Source organism: Marmota marmota, unplaced genomic scaffold (genome assembly GCF_001458135.2).
Source record: "Marmota marmota marmota unplaced genomic scaffold, marMar, whole genome shotgun sequence".
NCBI classification, from domain to species: Eukaryota; Metazoa; Chordata; class Mammalia; order Rodentia; family Sciuridae; genus Marmota; species Marmota marmota.
Genome location: NW_025999869.1, coordinates 22,561,475 through 22,578,479, shown reverse-complemented (window position 1 = coordinate 22,578,479; position 17,005 = coordinate 22,561,475). Strand labels below are relative to the sequence as shown.

The following is a 17,005-nucleotide window of genomic DNA, read 5'->3' as shown; positions in this document are numbered from 1 at the left end:
GGGCTCCTAGCCCTGGGCCAGGGCAGTTCCGGGAGCCGGAACTCGGCCGCTCCGTGCTCGGTGCTCACTCCGATAAGAGCAGACTCTAAGAAGCACCCAGGCACTGAGCCCGAGCAATCTGTCTGCAAGCCGCAGGCGAATGGCAGCCTGAAATTACCTGTTCTATGGCTGAATGAGCTGCGGTCAGTCGAAAACAGGGATGGTGACGTCAGCTTTCCAACATGGTGGCCGCTGGCCTCCTCTGTGGTCTGACCGGTGTGGAGAACCGAGATGGACCGGCTTCCTTCCCCCGTCTCGAACCCAGAATTCAGCCCTGAGTACGGTGCTTGCACGGCTGGCAGAAACTGCAGCGCTGCATCCCTGCGTCGCTATCTCCTCGTTTCCCAGCGCGCGCTGCAGACTCTAGCCGCGGGGCGATTTGCTGAATAAGCAGTGTTACCCTCCGTGCGACAAACCTCTTGCGTTTGAGTCCCCGTAGCCGATCCTCGTGCGATGGAAATCCTTCCTCCAGGTTCTGGAGCACCCCACTATTGCTGGAAATTCCTAACAAGATAGCCTTTAGCCGTCCTGACTTGTCATACTCCCACACAGTGAAGCAGCACACGGGGGCAATGCACTCCCCTCGCCGCCATCTTCCTAATCTCTGTAGCAAACTCTTAATGCTTCTCCATGGAAGGATACAAAGTTGTGCTAGTCAGGTTTTTGTAAAAGTGACAAAATACCTGTCACAAACAACTTAAAACAGAGGAAAGATGTATTGATTTATTTTGGCTCACAGTTCAGAGGTTTGAGTCCAGGGTTGGCTGATTCCTTGGCCGTGGACCTGTGTGAGGCTGAGCATCATGGAGGCGAATGGCTGGGGTAGCAGGGCTGGTCATCTGGTGGCAGCCAGGAAAGGCCAGTCCTTTTTCAATAACAGGAAAATTGTGAAATACTGACTCTTGAAGAAAATAATTTGTCTTTTCATTAACTCATTCTTAAATAGCCTGAGGTACACATTCATTCTCCACCTGTCTTTTCTTAGTTTATATGTGGAAAATAAATGTGTTCCTAAAACTTTGTTATGACAGTAACACAATTCCTTAATTTATGACCCTACTGACAGTCTTGTCAGACAAGACTGTCACTTTTCTACAGGTATCTTTTTTTTTTTTTTAATTTGTTTGGTTACTCCCATTGTTTCAACTCCCATTTAATTTGCAAGAATGTTTGAATCACATCACTTCTATATTTAAAAAGTGTTTAGAGAAAAAACTTTTTAGATCGAATCCATCCCATTTATTGATTCTTGGTTTTAATTCTTGTGCTTATAGGAGTCCTATTAAGGAAGTGGGGGCTTAATCCCACATGATGAAGATTAGGGCCTACTTTTTCTTCTATTAGTCACAGAATCTCTGGTTTAATTCCTGGGTCCTTGATCCACTTTTGAGTTGAGTTTTGTGCATGATGAGAGATAGGGATTTAATTTCATTTTTTTGCATATAGATTTCCAATTTTCCTAGGACCATTTGTTGAAGAGGCTATCATTTTTCCAATGCACGTTTTTGGCACCTTTGTCTAATATAAGATAATTGTAATCTTGTGGGTTAGTCTCTGTATCCTGTATTTTGTACCATTGGTCACTAGTCTTCTTTGGTGCCAATACCATGCCGTTTTTGTTACTGTTGCTCTGTAGTATAGTTTAAGGTCTGGTATAGTGATGCCACCTGCTTCACTCTTCCTGCTAAGGATTGCTTTAGGTATTCTGGGTCTCTTATTTTTCCAGATGAATTTCATGTTGCTTTTTCTATTTCTATGAGTAATGCCATTCTTGGGAGCAAATTTTTACCCCTCACACATCAGATAGAGCACTAATCTCTAGGGTATGTAAAGAACTCAAAAAGCTAAGCACCAAAAAGAAAAATAAATAACCCAATCAATAAATGGGCCAAGGACCTGAACAGACACTTCTCAGAAGAGGATATACAATCAATCAACAAATTTATGAAAAAATTGCTCATCATCTCTAGCATTTAGAGAAATGCAAATCAAAACTACTCTAAGATATCATCTCACCCCAGTCAGAATGGCAGCTGTTATGAAGAAACAACAATAAATGTTGGTGAGGATGTGAGGGAAAAGGTACACTCATACATTGATGGTGGGACTGCAAATTGGTGCAGCCAATATGGAAAGCAGTATGGAGATTCCTTAGAAAACTGGGAATGAAACCACCATTTGACCCAGCTATTCACCTCCTCAGTCTATACCCAAAGGATTTAAAACAGCATATTACAGGGACACAGCCACATCAATGTTCATAGCAGCACAATTCACAATAGCTAAAATGTGGAACCAACCTAGATGCCCTTCAGTAGGTGAATGGATAAAAAAAAAAAATGTGGCATATGTACACAATGGAATATTACTCCGCAATAAAAGAGAATAAAATCATGGCATTTGCAGGTAAATTGATGGCATTGGAGATGATAATGCTATATGAAGTTAGCGAATTCCAAAAAAACAAATGTCAAATGTTTTCTCTGATATAAGAAGGCTGATTCATGGTGGGGTAGAAAGAGGGAGCATGGGAGGAAAAGATGAACTCTAGATAGGGCAGATGGGGCCGGGCAGGGAATTAGCAAGGATGGTGGAATATGATGGACATCATTATCCAAAGTACATGTATGAAGACACGAATTGGAGTGAACATACTTTGTATACATTATATACAAGCAGAGATATGAAAAATTGTGCTATATATGTGTAATAAGAATTGTAATGCATTCTGCTATCATTTATTTTTTTAAAATCAATTAAAAAAATAAAAAGTGGGGGCTGGGGATGTGGCTCAAGCGGTAGTGCGCTCGCCTGGCATGTGTGTGGCCCGGGTTCAATCCTCAGCACCACATACAAAGATGTTGTGTCCGCCAAAAACTAAAAAATATTTAAAAATAAAAATAAATAAAAAGTGTTTAGTTCCCACCATTACCTGATTTCCACTCTTCATTATAAATTCAGACCTTTCACCTCTCACCACAATTTGCAGTTTGGTTTTATATTCCACTGTCCCCCTATTTATAGATTCAGCTTCATGGCAGATGAAGATGCTGTTCCCGAAAATTTTTTGCTTTTTCCTGCACTTGTACTTTGTAGTCATATTTCTCTCATTTTATAGCTCTGCCTTGATGACATTTTCATTTTTGTCTCTATCTCCTTGGAATATACAGCAGTTTTTCTCTATGTCATACCACTTTCCCACTATACTTTTTGTTATTTTAAGTTAATTGTAAACTTGACATTTTGCATTATGAGAGTGAATTTATAGAGAGCAGAGTTGATATCTTACTAACTTATATTTCATGCTTGAGTCAAGCACAGTTTTGGCACTTAGAAATTAATCTAGAATTGTTTTTTTGTTTTGTTTTGTTTTAATGAAAGTAGAAACCAGCCAACATTGGTTCCGAGGAAAATGCAGAATAAATCTGCTAATGTTTTATTATACAGGACAGAGGAGCCCTTACTTTTCCTGTCTGTCCTGTTACAGAGATTATGAAATGGACCAGCCTACACTATATAATTGTGAAAGATTAATTTCACAGGATTCTTGCCTTGACCAGAAATCCAAAGAGAAACCCTTATATGGGCCAAATGATCCATGAAAGAGGTTAAATAAAATACTAAAAATGAGAATACAGAAAGAAGCAGCATTGATAGTGTGAGGTTCTAACTTTATACTTGCTCTAAATTTGAAAATGTGGTTTTTGCAAGTTTGTATAACTCTCTTAATTTCAACCTGTGATAGCTACATGTTTATCTAGATGTAAACAGGAAAAATATTCTCTGATAGTTCATTTGGGAAAGGCCATGTCACCAGCAAATTACCTCAGACTGTCTACAACACCAAATTATATGCACACACATACACAGACATATTCATATGACAGAAAAGGAAAAATACAATAATTTTAATACTTGTATTTTTAGTTCTATCACCAATATACTTTTCCTACCCTGAGCTTATTTTACTTATCATAGTCTTTCTGAGGGCTTACTGTATCCCAGGTGCTAGGATAAAGAGGTTGAAAGGCCTTGTCTTAATCTGCTGTATATCCTACCTTTAAAAAAAGTAGAACTCATATGTTTTATACTAGCTCTTGGTTATCATATTATTCTCTCAAATTCTGTTTATGAATTTAAAAATAAAATTTGGAGAGGAGCTTTTCCCCCCCTCTTTAAATTGTGAAGTTTTTGTTTTTGTTTTTTGTTTTTAACTCATAGTTCACACACTTTCTTATTGAGTACACCAGTTCTCCTTATAAGCGTAGTATTTAGTTATAACATGGGATTGTCCCTGTATGGTGCTTTCAGGTAGACTAGGTGACTTATAAAACACTGGAATTTATTTCTTAGTTTTAGAAGCTGGAAAGTCGAAGATCAAGTTGCCAACAGATTTGTCATCGGATCAAACCCTTTTTGTAGTTCATTTGCCATCTCATAAAGGCCCTCTTTCTAGACAGACACCATCTAACTGTGTCCTCTGGGCTATTTTATTTATTTTATTTTATTTTATTTATTTATTATGGTACTAGGGATTGAACCCAGGGATGCTTTACCATTGAGCAACATCCCAGCCCTTTTTTATTTGGAGACCAGGTCTTATTTAAGTTGCTGGGCTGGCCTTGAACTTGCCATCCTCTTTCCCCAGCCTCCTGTGTTGGTGGGATTGCAGAACACTACTGTATCCATCTGGCCTTTTTCTTAAGGGTACTAATCTGAACATTCATAGGGTTCCAATGACCTAATCACTTTCTTCATAACTTAATCTCTTCATAGGTCTCACCATCTAATACTACCATCTTGGGGATAGGGATTTAAACATAAGAATTTTAGGGGCTCTCGGAATATATATACCTCAGTGGTCAAACACTTATGTAGCATGTACATAAGATCTTTAAGATCTGAAATTAGGTATTTTGTTTGTATTGTTTACCAGCTATTACTTAAAGCTGTGCAGAAATGTAAACAAGACTCTCATTTGCAAGTATCAGAGCCCTAACTTGAGTTAACAGAAGGATAGTTTATTTACCCACAGAGAAAACAGTGGCAGCTTTAGCCTCAGGGAGCCTGGATACCTGCAAGTGTGTTGGCCTCATTTGTCTGGCTCTAGTCATTTGGCGTCCTGTGGCTGGCTTGTTTGTCCTCCCTCTTTTCTCTGGGACACTTGTCACAGGTGCTGTTGTAGATGGACACAATAACTTCCTGCCCCCTCTCATAAATATGAGTGTGTGTGTGTGTGTGTTTTAGATGTTGATGGACCTTTATTTATTTTTATGTGGTGCTGAAGATCAAACCCAGTGCCTCATACATGAGGAAACTGAGCTACAACCCCAGCCCCATGTTGTGCTTTTTCTCTGCCTGCATGTTTAATACCTGTTGTTTTGTTGTTCTGTATCTTTCTGTCTCTTTCTGTTTCTGCCTCTTGCTCAGTATCCTCCTTCCCATTCCCCTGCTCCTTCTCTACCTATTGGTTCCATTTTCTCCCATGACAGGCGCTTCCTTTTTTTTTTTTTTAAATACACGCCAGCGGAATGTATTAATGACAGGCATTTTCATGTGGCTTTATTAGGCAGTATACTTTGATTTGTCTTCAGGTGAGCAACTAGAGAAGAAAGGATGCTTTATATATAACTCCAATTACTAAAATCCAGAGAAAAATTTCTTTATACCTCAGCTTACATAGTGAGGAAATAAGGCACTGTAGCCACTAGAATCTTGAAATTTAAGATGGAAACAGCAATTGCCAAAAAGAGAGCTTCTTCTGGACAGACAGTACAGTAAATGTTCAAAACGGAAGATGAGATAAGTATTTGGGTGAAACTTACATAGTCTTTATTAATATACTCACATTTGAGTCTTTTTTTGTTATATGGAATTCCTGTGTCCAATTCATTTTTTCTGTAACTGCTTTAACATTCATGCTTTTTCATTTATAATATGAATCAAGAGTGTAATATTCAGAAATATTGCCTAATAATCCACTTCAAAATGGTTGTATTTTTTAAAACACATCTTCATTACTTTTTGTGCATTACACTTAATTTATACTTTTGTAAAAATTGCTGGTTCTTTTAGAGGTATATGACACAATATATTACCAAAGTTGTGGTTGTTGAATTCATTTTAAAGATTAGTTTTAGAATAATCTCAGCTCTTTTCACACTGTTAGATCTAGTGATAAGGCAATGGAAAACGAGGAGTATCCATCTTTTATGATGAGCCTATTTTAGCAATACTATTCTACCTTGTTTCAAACTTTTGGTTTTATATGGTTTTGGTTTGGGGCTTGTGAATGTATGTGTTTTGGTATTTTGTTTTGTTGTTATTTTTGCTTTTGTTTTTATTTTGTACCTGGGATTGAACCCATGGGCACTTAGCCGCATCCCCAACCCTTTTTATATTTTTTATTTATAAACAAGAGTCTCAATGCTGGGGCTGGCATTGAACTTGTGATATTTCTGCCCCAGAGAAATATCCCAAGCCACTGGGCCATCATGCCTGGCTCAGACTTTTGTTTTGAATTTACATGATCACCTACCATCTAGCATCTATGATGAAAGAATATATTACTTGTAAAGTGATTGTTGTTAAACTTTCTCTTTCTCATACTTCATGTTTTAGAAACCTTTGAGTTTAAAAAAAAAAAAGCAAGTGTTTTCTGGAAAACAATATATTTAGTGATCTTTGAATCTCTTAACCATTTTATACTTCCTGGCTCATATTTATCACCTGGATATCTTACTAGGGAAAGATAAACATGTATTTAAGACACAAAGAAACCTTTTATAAATAACCATCATTTCATTGTAGTCTTAACACAGCATGCATTGTTGCCTAAATTCATTTTATTATTTGGTAAGGACACAAGTTTGAGTTATTTCAGACTGTGATATACAATATTTTCATATAAAATGATAAATGATTAAAATTTCTTTCTGTAGGCTACAGAGAGTGAAGTAGGAGATGTAGATTTAACACGTCTTCCAGAAGGACCTGTTGATTCTGAGGATGAAGAAGAAGAAGAAGAGGAAGATATTGATCGAACAGATCCATTGCAGGGGCGAGATCTTGTTCGAGAATGTCTTGAAAAAGAACCTGCAGACAAAACTGATGATGACATTGGTAAGAAATAAATCTGTTCATATATTTTCCTAGTGTTTCCTTTACAAAGTACTCTGAAAACTTAATGCCTTAAAGCAGTGTACATTTATTCTTTCATAATTTTTATGGATCAGAAATTCAGGGAACTATAAAAGAACGATGAATATCAGGAGGCTTGGATCATTGAGAACCATCTTTGAGATTAGCTGACACAGATTGTAAAACAAAAATTTAATTTCATTAAACTCATGTCCATATGTATTTAAAACAGAATAATAATGTCCAAAGTTTGTGAATTAGCTTCTTAAAATTTTTCAAGAATCATATTTTTATTTTCCTAGCTTAAATTTTTGGGTAAAACTTAATGCATATTCCTCTGTGTAATTTATTAAAAATTATTTAGTACATAATTAGTTGGCAAGTTGAATATTAAATATGTTGATGTTATCTTTGAGGAACAAAGGATTACTCAACATCAAGTATATATTGTTAGGATTCAATTAACATTTTCTCATAGATTTTCTTTTTATACTAGTCATATTGCCGTTCAAATCAGAAGATGCTCTTGCTAATAACAGCCATAATTTATATAAGTAAAGATCAAAATATTTGAACATTCGTTACCATTCCAAAGATATATTATTTAATAAGAACATTATCTGGACAGAAACTGGAAGTACTTTTGTCATGGAGAAAGGTGTTTTTGTTTTTGTCTTTTGCAATGTTGAGTATCAAATCCTCAAACATACTTAGGCAAGCACTTAACTTCTGAGTACATCCCCAGCCTGAAAGTGCATTTTTAATGGTAAAGAATTACATGCTACGCTGTCTTCAGAGTTTTTTAGAAATTGAAATGTAAGTATTTCCAATGATCTGTGAGCATAGAGCTCCTTATGGTTATTTCTGTTAAAGCTTCTGGGTAGCTATCTGTGTTTCTCCTTTTTTCTTTCTTCCTTCTTTGCCACTACCTCTCTGCTAGAGCCATTAATTCAGAAACTGGCAAGGGGCGTTAAGGGATTGAGAAAAGACAGATAAACACATAGAAAGTTGTACCAAGTGGGACACCATCTTCTGATAGAGTAACAGTGACCCAGAGGTAGCTCAGCACATTTATTATATAGGTTTTATTATCAAAAGGTTATTTGTGGGAAGGTTTCTGCAAAGCAGGCAAACTAAAGGATGCAGCACTGGGGAGACATTAGCGTTATCTTACCATGCTCAGAGTAGTTCTCTATCCCTGGGAGCTGGTGCCTGAGCTCAAGGTCCAGACTGATATAACTCCATGCCTTTGCACAGTTTCTTCAAGCCAGGTGTCACCATAGCAACTGAGCAATCTTGACCTGTACAAAGGTACAGGTCAGAGAAAACACAGGCAGTCACAAATCATGATCCAAGTCACTGCTTTCCACGCTTCTTTTTTTTTTTTTTTTTCTTTTAATCCCCTGCCATACTGAGAATTGAAGCGAGGGTCTTCCACATGTGAGACAAGCACTCTGCCACTGAGCCATATCCCCAGTCTTCTTATTTCTTTGAAACATGATCTTATTAAGTTACCCAGGCTGTCCTCATGTCCTCATGATCCTCATGCCTCTGTTTTCTGAATAGCTGGGATTATAGGCATGTGCCGCCACCCGCAGTCTGTTTCTCCCTTGTATTTATCTTTATTGTTCATGTGTCTGTATACTAAAAAATGCCTGAGGAACCCATCAGCCTTTATTGTAGTACATAGATGCTTTGACAAATCTTGTACTACATTACACATTTGTTACTCCTAACAGTTATTTATTGGCATTGATGAGTTACATTTAAAAAAAGAAAGAAAAATCCCTAGCCAATAAGATTAAAGACTTTTTTCATTAATCTGTTAGGTCTAAGGGCATCACTAATCCAAAATACAATGGCATCTCAGGCTAGGTAAATTAGATAAGCCTTCCAGCTTTATCTCACTTTGAGTTCATTGTTTTCTCTAGGGGTTATAAATTCTGGTATCTTTCCATATGCCCATATTTTATGTATGAATCTGAATATACATGTAAAGTAAATAACTGATATTTTTTTCAGTCAATGGTCTTTGTAATCTGGCTTTCTCTACTCTAGCAGCATAAATTCACAAGTCAGTTATGGAATTGGATATTGAAGTCTAGATTTTATTCTCTTTTAATGTATCATCCTAAAATTTGTTTTTTATAGAACAATTACTTGAATTTATGCACCAGCTTCCTGCTTTTGCAAACATGACCATGTCTGTAAGGAGAGAGCTCTGCTCAGTGATGATTTTTGAAGTGGTGGATCAGGCTGGAGCTATTATTCTTGAGGATGGGCAAGAGGTAGGTTAGCAAATAAATGTCACATTATTTAGTATGGATGCTAATTTCTACTAATTTTACTTTTAGAAGAATTTTATTTCCATAACCTTGTGTAAATCCTCACTTTTGAAATTTAAACTGAACAGTGAGCTAGAAGGAACACTTAAATTTGAAGTAGTTATGATTTCTAAGGAGAGAAATTTTTTGTTTAGCTTTACTTTATCTTAATTTTTATTTCCTAGCAATGGATTTTGTGCAAAATAGATAACAAATTTGGTTCAACAAATATTATTTATTTTCATTTCTCAAGGTTCTTAATTAGTATTCATGTATTTATATCATTGTTTAAAATGTTTATAAAGTTAAATGTATGTATTCTCCATTTTCTTTCTCTATATTAACATGAAAAAATGAGGCAAATGTATTGGTACCACTGCCTCCTACTGGACAAATCCCAATTGGGGCATTTATGTGGCAATTCTGTGTTTTAAACTGCTTAGATAGATGCAGCTGAGTGGAGAAAGGATGCAGGGGGATTAGAAAGTATGACTATTGTTAGGAAGTGTTTTGATATTTTTCTTATCAAGTTAGTAATGATTAATGCTGAGATGTTAGTTGCTGAACATTGTCATTTATTTCTAATAGGAATAAAAATTGGTATAGTATTTCTGGAAAGTCATTTTTCTAAATATCAAAAGATGTTCATTATAGCATATTTTTAATAGTAAAAATTGGACGTGACCCAAAATATCCAAGAATAAGAAATGGTTATTCAAATTATTACATAGCCACAGAATATGACATATGCTGGGCAAGTATTCTGCCACTGAACTACACCCTCAACTTCTCACATTATTTTAAAATTATTTGATGGAAATTCTGTGAGGGCAGGGGCCAAATCTCTAGCTTTTTTTTTTTTTAACATATTTTTTCTTTACATTCTACACATAAAGTGTGCTCCCAAAAGAGTTTGGTGAATAGATGAGTATAGCATTAAATTGTTTAAAAAAGCAGAATAATATAAATATCTTAACTATTCAAAATGATATGCACACAGATGAGAAATAAGCCAGACTTCCCCCCCCACACCCACAATTTTTTGTGTTGTCTTAATTTCCCACAGTTCCATCAGCAAAAATTTGTTGTATGTCAGCTGTGTACCAGCTTCTGCTCTAGACCCAGGGATGTAGTGGAAAAAAACTGGGTAGTCCCTAATCTCAAATAACCTATGTAATCCACAAGTTCAGTAGTGAGTATATTTTACATTTAAAACAGTAAAAAAAAAAATACACTTTGTGAAAAAAAAATATTTCTTTATACACTGATTACCTTTTGGAACTGACAATCCTAGATTTTCCCTTAAGTCACATTAAAACTATTGAAAGTTTACCATATAATAAGAAGGGTTGTTTATTAAAGGGAATTAAATGGTCTTTTATTGACACACAGTGACCTTTAAAAGAAATATCTCCCTGGAACATTAATTTCTTCCATATAAATGAGGACATTGTCTTCTTAACCTTAGGAGAAATTTTGAGCATTCTGTTTTGTTAGATATGCCTTAAAATTCAGGCTTTTCCTAGTCTTTCTAAATTAATCACTATCTTTTTTGGTATTCTTACTACATGTCAGACACCTCTAAGCACTTAGTATGAAATAACTCAATTAATATAGTAATTCTATGATAGATTCTATTGTTAGGACCATTTTAGCAGTTGAAAAAAAAAAAAAAAAAAAAGAGGTTCAGAATGGTTATATAACATGCCAAAAGTCACCAGGCTAGTTAGTGGCAGGGTCTGGATTAAAATTCCAAAAAATCTGTGCTCTCAAACATTACATTTTTGCCTCAGGAAATTTGGTAATCATGAAAGCTCCTGATTTCCTTTGGTTACTAAAAGAAGAAAGTATAAAATAAACTTCAGTGGTTGTGCAGACTAGAATAGGGAACATAAAATGTTACTAAACGTGCTTAATAATATAACCAGATTCTCTTTTTCACTCTTTCAAATTATGCAAATTATATATTTTGATAATTTTTTGTTCAAAGCTAACATAACTATCACTTCTAAAAGATTCTTAAAACCTTTGTTTTTCTCTATAGCTTGATTCATGGTATGTTATTTTAAATGGCACTGTAGAAATTAATCATCCAGATGGAAAAGTTGAAAATCTCTTTATGGGAAATAGTTTTGGAATTACTCCCACTCTTGATAAGCAGTACATGCGTGGTATTGTCAGAACTAAAGTAGATGATTGTCAGGTAAGCTTTTCTCTTGCTTGTTTGATTTGAAATGGCTGAACCTGATTTTTTTTCCTCACTTAAAATAAAATCACTGTATGTGAGAATGAGGAGTTTCAATAGCTCATTGTTAATAAAGGAAACTCAATTTTATAACTGCCTCAAATATTTATGGGATTGAGCAAACTATAAATTTTTTAAGAGAATGTGCCAAGTAACTACTAGTTTGTTGCATTTCTTTCTGATATTAGCCAGCTCAGAGTCTTTTTTAAACAAGGGAAAGAAATAGGAACTTCAGAGTTGTTTGTTTCTAACTTACTCCTGCTTCGTGTTTCCTTTGTGTAGTGTCAGTTTTGAGAGAAGTGGATGTTCACTTCTCCTTTTAGAGCAAAATTCAAACGGATTTGACTTCTTCGGTCTCTTTATGTGTACATTGTTTCACCTTGATTTTTGTTAAAAGTTTAAAGGATTGAATGAAAGAACTGATGCCGCTTGATTTCTTGCCTTTGTGCTCTGCTTTGGTGCATAGTGATATATTTATGTACTATAGGTTCATTAATTGTCCCCATGTTGTTCTTGGACAGTTTGTCTGCATAGCCCAGCAGGATTATTGGAGAATTTTAAATCATGTGGAAAAAAATACCCATAAAGTTGAAGAAGAAGGAGAAATTGTTATGGTGCATGAGCACCGCGAATTAGACCGGAGCGGAACCAGGAAAGGACACATCGTAATCAAGGTGTGTATTTTAACTTATTATTCTAGATATTGATAGAATAAAGTTTTCAACTTGCTTTTAAAAAGGCTCTGAACTCCTTTTTTAAATAGTGCAAGATAACTTCACTAACACATTGAAATCTAATTTTAATCAATATATTTGTTCTTTTGCCTTTTTCTAAGCTGGTTTTTATCCATTTTAATGTTGAAAAATAACTTTCATATCAGCATGGATAGGGGATGGGTATTGTTTTGGAATATACTGGTCAGTTTTTCTTCTAAAATGTATTTTATATTTAGAAACAATAGAAATTCAAGGATTAGCCACAAAGGCATAGGACTCATAGATGAAAATGCAGAGTTAAAATAGGCATTGATTTCACTTTTTTTTTTTTAATCTAAAAATGGTGGTAATACAGAAGGACTTGATTAAGATTAAATGAGGTAGATCAAAAGCTTTAGTACAGTTACAGAATTAAGTATGAATTCTCATACTTTCTCTCCCCCACCCCTTCCCCTATTCCTTGCCTTCTTCCTCCTCTGCTCTTTAAAAGCCTCTGGATATAAAGTAGAGCCATATAGTCGAAAGGGAGAGAATAAATGCATAGCTTCTTGTCTTTTTGGACTAGTCTTGGTTGCTAATTGGAAATGGAGGAATTTATTTAATATGAGGAGTATAAATCGGAAAGACAGATCTAAAGCTGATATCATGCCCACTGTTCCTTAGAATCAAGACTTTCTCAGAGCTGTCTCTCTAAAACTGATGGTTTTAAGCTTTTTCTGTAGAGAAAAAATGAACATATCAATGACCTTAGGGTCATGTATATATTTTCTTATTTTAATTCCTTTGTCTTTTTGTAAGGACTTCTATGTTTCTAATAATTTCAAAGTTATAATAGAAAAGTTGCAAGAACAATACAAAATCTCCCTGAGTCAGATTTCCCCCAATTTTAATATTTTACTCATTTGCCCCATTGTCATTAGTGGAAATGGAAAGTAACCTGCAAAAGTAATGCCTCATCACTTCTAAATATATCATATGTATTTCCTAAAAGCAAAAATGCTCTCCTGCATAAACACCATGGAATCCTTCCAAGTTTGGAACTAAACATTGCTGAAACAGAAAGATTCAGCCCAAAAATCATGTTAGATATTCACCAGCAATCCCATCATTGCCACTTTTTTATTTCTGGTCTAGGATCTCATCCAGGAACACAGATTTAGTTGTCATGTCACTTCAGTCTGTTCCTATTTTATATCCTGTAGGAATAACCCTTTACCTGGATCAGTCTAGTGTTTCCTCATGACCATACTCAAGTTGTTCCTTCCCAGCAGGAATTTCACAGAAATGATGACATGCACTTCTCATTACACCACATCAGGGGCCACAAGATGTTACCTTTTCCACCATGGTAAAATAAACCTTGATGCCCTGCTCACATTGATGTCTCATTCAGGAACACAGATTTAGTTTCTTCACTGTAAAAATTACCATTTGATCCTTTGTAACTGATGGGTACTTGGTAAAGGGATATTCTGAGATAGTATCAATAAAACTGCCTCTAGTTCGTGGATAGTTACGAACTTCTACCCAGAAGTTTTTACTTCCACTGACTGACTGACTACTCTTGCCTGAAATGGTGAGACCTTATTACTATAATTTCTTGCATGTTTTTAAACTGTCATTTTGTAAAGAAGAGCTTTCTTTTCTTCTACATTTATTAATATTAGTATAGACTTATGTGTTCACCAGTATTATTCCTTAAATCAAATTGTGTGAGATTTAGCCAGTGAAGCCCTCTTTAAGCTGACTCCTATATTATTTTGACATGTCCCTCTCTGGCAGATAGTAAGGCTCATCATGAACTTGATTTACACCAGATTTTGAAGTCAGCTATTTCCCCCAGAGTATACAGGATCTTTCCAGTTGAAGATGGTATTTATGAACCAATATCTGGGTATTCCCTTTGTTTTTAGATCCCCTCATCAGATAAAGCTAGGAAATCTATATATGGATGGATGTATTACAAATACATGCCCATTTATTACTTTTTCTGTTAAACATCTAGGGGTTTATACTGATACATCCAATCCAGTATTACACCCCGTACAGGGTTTTCTCTACCCTTTTTCTTTCTGTTTCTATAAGTACATTCACCAACAATGACTCTTGTTATTCTCTGTATATTTACATATTTGCTTATTGTAACCAATCTCTACCATTTGAACCATCTGTTTTGCCTGCCACCTCTGTGTGTTCATCCAGCATCCCAACTTTTTTTCTTCCACCTGAGACATAGAGGTTTATTTAGGAAAGCAGAGGCATATTTAAGGGAGAATGTGGGCTATCTTGAGAGGGAAAAGTCACTGGGACAAAGCAAGTAGTACACATTAAAGGGAGAATGTGGGCCATCTCCAGAGGGAGAAACAGCAACCTTTTGGTGTGTGAGCATCCTACCTTCTCAGCTGCTAATAAACATAATGGTGATGTGCCTCTTCATAATTACCTGACTCATCTTTAAAGTTTAGAATGTATAGTTTAATCTCTATAAGAGACCCTGCCTCAATGACTTAGCCAGTCAAAATGATGGCCTCTGTTCAATGTTGACCAGTTTACACCATGACTTCCAATATATATAATCTAAAAACAACATTTAAGTGACCCTAAACCATCGTTGATAATAAAGCCAATTTGGTGTTTTAGAGGGTGGAAGAATAAGAATAATCTATGGTCTCCTTGTTCCTTAAGTTAGTTAAATGAAAATACTGTCTTATGACTTCCTTCAGAGAAATGATTTACATACTTTGTTAGCAGTGGGCACCTTTATAAAAAAGATAAAATAAGTACTTTGTAGTACTAAAGTATGTTTAATGTACATTTATTCTGAGCAACAAGTTGTTTGAATGAATGAAGCAAATTGAAGTTTGGGGTCATGAGCAACAGTTAATTTTTATATCAGGCTTACCATCTGTTTTATTTAATTCAGAAGCTCAAAGAGGAGCAATGGTAAATGTTTGTTTGTATTCTTTTGATAAGTTTACAGACAGGCAAGCATTTAAAACTCTGATTGTAAAAACTATCTATAGGACTTCTCATTCCTCCCAAGATGGTGAGCTAGCAGAGATAAAATGTAGAAGGAAACTATTTGAGGAAGTAACAGCAGTAAAACTGGCTTTTTTTGAACTGATATATTATTCCTGCAGCTTGGGACAGAAGAAAATTTGAAGTGGAATAAATTTGAAAAAAAGCTTGCTTGCTTCCTTTTTTCTTTTTCTTTTTCTTTTCTTTTTTTTTTTTTCTTCTTTCTCCCCGCCCTCTTTTTTTTTTTTTTTTCTTTTCTTTTACTTACCTCTTGCTTCTTCCTTCTTTTGCCTGGGACAATCATTATGTACCCCCATTATACCAGAAATGGCAGTAAGAGCCCACACAAGGAATAAATCAGTTAAATTCTGAGGATGCCAATGGAAAAAGGTACAGCTGAGTAAATGCTGTTTTGGGTACTCATTCCTATATTTTTTCTCATCTAAACCTCTACTGCTGCATTACAACCTAGAAAGACTAGCTTCTCCCAGCGTAAAGATTTAACGGTGAAATTACTTTGGGGATTTGTATAAGGGAGTGGCTATAAAGGAGAATAATCAATGGGAGTTAATTGATTCCGTTTTGTCCTTGGATTTTTAGGCAACACCTGAGCGTCTCATTATGCATTTAATAGAAGAACATTCCATTGTGGACCCAACTTATATAGAAGATTTCTTATTAACTTATAGGACATTTCTTAAAAGTCCTTTGGATGTTGGAATCAAGCTTTTGGAATGGTTTAAGATTGACAGCTTAAGGGATAAGGTTGGTTTTAAAAATATCAAGGGCGTGAAAGTGATTTTAATGTAGAATTTTTGTTTTGAAGTACTGGGGATTGAACCCAAGGGTATTTCACCATTGGATTACAACCCCATTTATTTTTATTTTTATTTTATTTTGAGGGTATCACTAATTTGCTAAAGCTGGTCTCAAACCTGCAATCCTGCTGTAGCCTCCTGGGTTGCTGGGATTATAGGCATGCACCACCACACACAGCATTTACATTTTATTAATGAACGTTTTGCAGTTGATAGATTAAATGTTTACTTTGATAACAAAATTTAGTTCACCTAAAAAATTAGTAAGTTGGTATAGACATATATCTGCTTATCTACTTTTATGATTGCATAGCCTGTTTCAAGGGGACATGAATTTTTTTTTTGGACATGAAAAATTGAAATAAGGCTGTGATGTTGCTCTAAATTCAGGAAACGTAAAAGCTGCATAAGTGTTTTAGAATTTTACCAAAATATTTTATAATCATTTAAAAACAATATGTTAAATCCTAATTTTTCTGTCCTGCTTATTTAAATCTTTCTTTGAATTTGCATTAAATGTTATTTGCTATTTAAAATAGATTATTTTGCCTGTTTCATGGTATGTACAGTTTAATGGAAATATTAGTAATACCTCAGCAAATTAGTGGGAAGTAAGTTGTTCTAAGAAAATAAAAAGGAGGATCATAATGGCAAAGAAAATAAGTTAGATGAAGGCAAAGTTGATTTTTTTTTTTTTTTTTGGCA

At 35.3% G+C, this 17,005-nt stretch overlaps 1 protein-coding gene across 8 annotated transcripts in view; it reads left to right on the top strand.

Moving 5' to 3' along the window:
• Rapgef6 (Rap guanine nucleotide exchange factor 6) overlaps positions 1-17,005 on the top strand; it is a 215,994-nt gene that overhangs the window by 129,425 nt on the left and 69,564 nt on the right. For all 8 annotated transcript variants that reach the window (XM_048783177.1, XM_048783193.1, XM_048783183.1 and 5 more), the window contains 5 exons: positions 6,981-7,161; positions 9,331-9,467; positions 11,548-11,706; positions 12,270-12,422; positions 16,083-16,247. In XM_048783177.1, the coding sequence (XP_048639134.1) occupies positions 6,981-7,161; positions 9,331-9,467; positions 11,548-11,706; positions 12,270-12,422; positions 16,083-16,247 (795 nt within the window). The remainder of the gene's footprint in view (positions 1-6,980; positions 7,162-9,330; positions 9,468-11,547; positions 11,707-12,269; positions 12,423-16,082; positions 16,248-17,005) is intronic.